Below are 6,000 nucleotides of genomic sequence, written 5' to 3'. Positions count from 1 at the left end.
CGTGACTTTACCGAAAGAACCAAGAAGATCCTCCCCATCTATTGACCCAGGGGTTTTGAGGATCTCAGTCCACATAATTGTTGTATCTCCCTCCCCTTGTTGCGGTCTGTGCGTTAGACTGGGCTCTTGTTTTATTGCAAATAAAACACATGCTTTTCTCATCAATACATAGTTGGAGCAAAAAGAGAGGGCATATACAAAATATGTGGTGATTATGGTATCTTATGTGTTATATGCCACTTTAGTGGCTTAAGTTAATGACATAATTATCCCGTTAAATTAATCTCTCAATTGTTTTTATTTGATATTGCAGTGCCTCCACAAGTCAATGTCACTGTCATCATCAACAACTCTACAGCCTTGACGGTGTCATGGGTGGCTCCTATTTCAGATGTGGACTACTACGTCGTATACTTAAGTGAAACGTACAACACAACAGCAGTGATGAGCTTCATTGTGTACTCTCTTACAACACTAGCATTTACTGGTCTGGTCCCTGGTAGAAGTTATAACGCGTATGTAACAGCGTACAGTGGCATCAACTCCCAAACGTCAGACATCGTTACTAAAAGGAGCTGTGAGTAATTACCTCATTGTACATTCGTTTTCATTTGCATTACAGTGTGCAGCCGTGTTTACAGAAATTCGAATTTCGAATTTGTACGTTTTATTTTTGTGTGGAATTTTGTACAAACATTACCTATTCACTAACAACATAGGACATATTTACTAAGTTTTTTTTAATACAGAAATGAATACCGCAATTATGGAGATGCCTTTGTCAGTGTTTGTAATTAAACCGAGGAATGTTGTCACATCAGTCAATTTGACTTGAATCTTTTTTATCCACTCCAACTGCTGTTTCGCAGTTACATGGAAAGTCAATGCGATAATCGGTAACAAGACATTGTCAGCCATGACAGTCTCATGGGTGACTCGTGTTGCTAAAATAGACTTCTACACAGCCTACTTGTTTGAAACAGCAACTTGAACTTGGTCATGTATATGAGCTCTATACTTTCGAATACCACAATATTTATCAGTCTGAGCCAATGGTGAAAATAATTCTGCACTACGTGATAGTTACATCGAACGTAGTTTAATCTACGCATTTTTCGGTAGAAACAATACTCACTTTGAAGAGTGCTTGTGCTTGTTGTGGAATTATGATATCTGTAAATTTCCTATAAACGATTGTGTTCAATCCATGTTCCAATTTGCGACCCATTTTGCTGAGTGAAATTTGTGAAGTCCCATTGCACGAGAAAAGATAGCAGCGAATCATGATCTGGGAGATCAGGGCCCAATGTTGGCAAATAATCTCGCACATATAGGTCTTTTTTTAGAAGCATATGGCAATCATAAATGATAGCAAAAACGAAGTGGCTTATCGCGTGTAAATTTATAGCAGCCAAATACTCGAAACGCCTGACTTTTAAATCAGGAGGGAAAAACCAGAAGACCCGGAGAAGGGGTGAACTGGAAAGCATGCGCACCGAAGGGAATCGGGCCCAATGTTGGCATGCTCGTATTGCCAATAGAGCCGACAACTTTAATTGCCAACTGTATCTCACATGCACGCACATTCTCATAACCGAGCATCTGCAATGGGTCAGTTTTTTGTGCCATTGTGTTATGAATCAAATGGGTTTGATTAATGGCTATGGTAATATCAGAGGTGAGTTACATCTTCACCAATCCTGGATCCCCTCCCCCCCAACTACCCCATTCATCAACTTTTCCCCCCCAGATCCAACATCTGTCAGAGACTTTTCTTGCTTCACGTATTCCTCGGAGAATGTATCCTGCAGTTGGTCACTCCCCGATGGTGTATGGAGCATGCTGTACCTGCGAGTGATCAACAGCAGTAATCTTATGCAGGCCGTAAGCATCTTCAATGACAATTTCACAGTCATAACCATGTATTCTTTGAATGAAATAATTATGGATCCTCATGGAAATGGAAGAACAAATTTAACATTTGCCATGCTTGGACGTCTGAAGCCGAACACTGAATACTTAGTCAATATCACCACCTACTCAGGAGATCTTCCCAGTCAAACTCTACAAGGAAAAGCACAGACCGACATAAGCGGTGAGTTCATACATTTTTATTGGCACATGAGTGGTTGTGATTGTTGAGTTTTTTTAACAAATGTGTAAACAAATTAATTTGTCTCCCTAACATAAATGTGTGCAATGCATTTTGGAGACAATCAGGTGGTCTGGTCTGGTAGCAGGGGGTCCATGTCCAGGCATCCAGGCACCCATCCACTCACACCAACCTGTATCAGTCATTTTAATTTCTTAACCGTTTCCTAACTTTCTGACATGCCAGTAACAATAATTTCGTGCGTGATATTTTTCTAAAGAGTTCAAAGTTGTCATCGTACACACCCAACAACTTAAGTTAAGTTCTGGGCCTCGCCTTACTCACCTGTACCTCAAATTACCACCTGGTTAATTGTTTAAACATTAGCATTTTTATTTCTCCTGCACCTCCGATTTAGCATGAGTGGCTACGTACGGTGCAAAAGAAGTTCACCTTATATACGTACAGCACTGCAGAGGGAAAAGCGGCTGGTTCTGGGAGTGGCCTTATCAACTCCCTTGTGAGCGGTGTCACCTTTGAAATGGCTGCTCAATAAGAGCACATGCCATGACGACTGGCTGTTCAAAAACGGCTCCGATGGATTTTTGTTTAAGCCTCACTTGTTAAGCTGGAGCAGTGGGCACCATATTTAGGGTGTTGTGCTACGAATATAGCGACCCTCCCCCCATGCATTTTCTGACTATGGTAAATATCAGCATCTGAACTGTTGGTAGCTCCACCAGCCCTGGCTTCGCTATCCCGCACTGACCAGCATGGAAAAGTATAGTTAAATAATGTCCATGCCTTCATCCAGTAGTGGATTAACAGATGGCTCTAAATTACGACAGTCTGTGTACTTGTGCTTATTTCCAAAACTGCCATGTTCATGTGGGTAGCTCCTCCGCCCGTTCCGGAGACGGTGAACATCACGACGGTGCAGAACCAGGTGACACCGAGCAGCCTAACCATCTCCTTCAGCTGCAGCTGGTTCCAGAACACAAACGGCGACCTCAAGTCCTACACGGTCATCGTCAAGCAGTCCGAGGGTAATGCAATGGACGTGCCATGAATACGGCTCGGTCAATTAATTCATGCACGACTAAAATGATAGTTAACTTTCTTAGGGAATGAGATGAGACATTAGAGTGCTTGCTAAGCATACGAGAAGTAGCGGCATTAATAACTGCATCTTCCACAAATACCATTTTTTTTATCCAGGCCTTGGTAGCTATGCATGTCTGTAATCCACAACAGTGAAGGTGAGGATTGGTGAATTACTTTGTGTGGTGAAACGCCCTACCCATTAACGGCTTGAACCCGTAGCCCTCTTTTGCCAGGAGAAGGCATCTGTATGGAACGGTCTTGCCCTACGTGAGTTTTCTCTGGGTACTCTGGAATCCTTCTGGATGTAAACACTCATTAATTGACCGATAACACCTCAATATACAGACGACTGTAGAGCTAACTTGGGGTGGTAGAGGGTGAGAGTCTGGGTCTGAATTTGATGCCAGCTCACTTTCTGGCTGCTGCTGCATTTCCATCTTGCCTGTGGTTCCACCATTCACCTCTATGAGTCATTCTCCATCTTCGAGTTGAAATCTTTACAGTTATGAAAACCGTAGTATATGCACATTTTCAATCTGAAGTGCAAATTTTCAAGTGCAATTTAGTTCCACGTTTAAGGAGTATACCATTGAGGATTTATTTTGGAAACTTTACGTGCAACTTTTTATGAATGTATGTTAAAAAGGAATCCACCGATGAATGGATTCACTCTGTCTGATCACACAGAAACGAGCAGCGAAAGTCCAGAGAAGAGGTGGCCTCTGAGCACGTACTCAGAATATGCAAATGGAAGCACGAACGTGTACCAGGTGGACGATCGTGTCTACCCCTCCGAGTGCTCCAACTCCAACTCTGTCGTCAGTGTCAAAATTGGTACCGGCAGAACAAGCGGCAGCTTCTCTGATGGCCCCTTGAAGCAAAACACTGCCTACAGGTATGTCCCCCGCCCGCGTGAGTTTTTCTGTGAGCTTTTTTCAACGAATTAAAACCCTGCTGAAATGTTGAAACGATATTCCCGTAAGGAGGGTGACATCGCGTGGTTCCAAGAGCAGGGGCCTTGACCAGACCTATGTGGAACATGTTTGTAAATTGGAGAGGTTAAACCGGTGCAGTTTTCCTCAATCTAACAGTAGCCGATGAGAGAATCTGCCACGCTGCTCTGCTGCTAAAAAATGCACCTAGCCTGGCACAAGTGCCATGTTGTAAAGTTGCAATGACAAGAGATATAACAGGCATATGTGGGAGGTATGAACCCTCAATCACCTCTTCCATACAATGCCAATGGATGCATATTTCCCCACTCATCAGTTGTCTAATCTCTTTTCCCCATTCTCGTGTTGTTCTTCGACCTTGCCCATTGTCACCATTCAGGATCAGTTTCCGCGTCTACACGTACCTCCCAAATGCACGCTCTGTCCGCGCTGGAGGGGTAGCCATCTACACGGACACACGCTTCTCTCTACCACTCATGACATTAGTGGGTGGCATCGGGAGTAAGTATTCCCAATTACTGCCATTTAGCATAAGAGCATACCCAATCAGCTCGTGCACATGTGTATGTATGTTGAACTTATTTTCCACCCTACACTGCCAACTGTGCAAATTGGAGGTGCGGGGAAAGGACAACAAACTAAACAGAAAAATTTGTTCCAAAGAAATTAGTTTTAAATTTAGATGATTTTCAAGTGCATAGGTCCAGTGACTTTCTAATATCAGAAGTAAGAGCATTCCGGACGGCCACAGAAGTGCATCTGAAAGTGCCGCATGATGCGCTGGTCATCATTGTACGATGGCTAGCCAAAGGCCGCTGCTGCTGTGAGAATGACCGGAGTTTGCGTGATGGTTTATGCTTCGTGATGAGATCAGTAAGGTGTCACTTTTAAATTGTGGCAAATGCTTTGTATGAAATCTAGACGTGAAGTCAATGATGCTATGAAACTCGGACTCAGTTTAGACCATCTTGCATCTTCACTACAAACCAGTCACAATTGTACAGTCTCCAGCAAACCAAATGCCATTGGATCAAGCTTAATATGCTCATGGCTGAAGGCCTGTCAACGCTGTCTTGACCATGTTTCACCACACGTGGGAGTTGCGTGGCCATGTCTCACAACACGTTGGAGTTGTGTGGCCACGTTTCCCCACACTGGTCAATGTGCGTTGGTGAACAGGGGTTGAGGACAGGACCGGTTCAGACATCAGTCACCCCTGACATGAACTACATTCGGGAATTCAACTCTGGTAACCAGGTTCATTGAGCACTGAACTCATCAGTACGCACAATAAAAGTTAGTGTTAAATATTGACCATTTACAATGCGCATTGTTAAATGAAATTATTTAATCGAAACTGTTATTTATTGCTTTGGCCGGCACGGTCCCGGTTCCAGAAAGGGTGTTGTCAGTGTTCTGAAGAATTTTGAAAAAACTGTGAAAACTGAGCAGTGGGCAGGGATGCTGGACAATGAGGGGTAAGCAGCAGGGCCAGTGTCTGAGAGAGCAGAGCGCCACTTACTGCATGGGCCACAAAAATGGTTACGTGAGGCCATACACAAGTGGGGGCTGACAGAGGTCGAGAGAGGAGAGGAAATTAATGAGAAAAGATGACTGCTTAATGTAGAGGGGTAAACTTCTTCCAGTGAAGGGGCTGGGAGGGAGAGAAGAGAGTAGGTGGGCGAGTCCAGACCAGGTAGAGCAGGTGAGTGAGTCAGGGCCAGGTAGAGGAGGTGGGCGAGTGAGGACCAGGTAGAGTATGTGGGTGAGTTACGACCAGGTAGAGTAGGTTATTGAATCAGGACCAAGTAGATTATGTGGACGAGTCAGCAGAAGGTAAGTAGGTGGGTA

At 44.0% G+C, this 6,000-nt stretch overlaps 1 protein-coding gene across 1 annotated transcript in view; it reads left to right on the top strand.

Annotated features, from left to right (window-relative positions):
* Nucleotides 1-308: 308 nt before the first annotated feature.
* Nucleotides 309-6,000, top strand: part of LOC133359831 (receptor-type tyrosine-protein phosphatase beta-like) — a 30,375-nt gene continuing 24,683 nt past the window's right edge. Inside the window, exons 1-5 of the mRNA XM_061578372.1 lie at nucleotides 309-577; nucleotides 1,751-2,095; nucleotides 2,989-3,138; nucleotides 3,884-4,091; nucleotides 4,529-4,650. Coding sequence (XP_061434356.1) covers nucleotides 445-577; nucleotides 1,751-2,095; nucleotides 2,989-3,138; nucleotides 3,884-4,091; nucleotides 4,529-4,650 — 958 coding nt within the window. The 5' untranslated portion in view covers nucleotides 309-444. The remainder of the gene's footprint in view (nucleotides 578-1,750; nucleotides 2,096-2,988; nucleotides 3,139-3,883; nucleotides 4,092-4,528; nucleotides 4,651-6,000) is intronic.

This window comes from Lethenteron reissneri, chromosome 66 (assembly GCF_015708825.2).
Source record: "Lethenteron reissneri isolate LAM-NWPU_2019-01 chromosome 66, ASM1570882v1, whole genome shotgun sequence".
Lineage (NCBI taxonomy): Eukaryota > Metazoa > Chordata > Hyperoartia > Petromyzontiformes > Petromyzontidae > Lethenteron > Lethenteron reissneri.
This window is presented reverse-complemented; position numbering and strand designations above follow the sequence as displayed.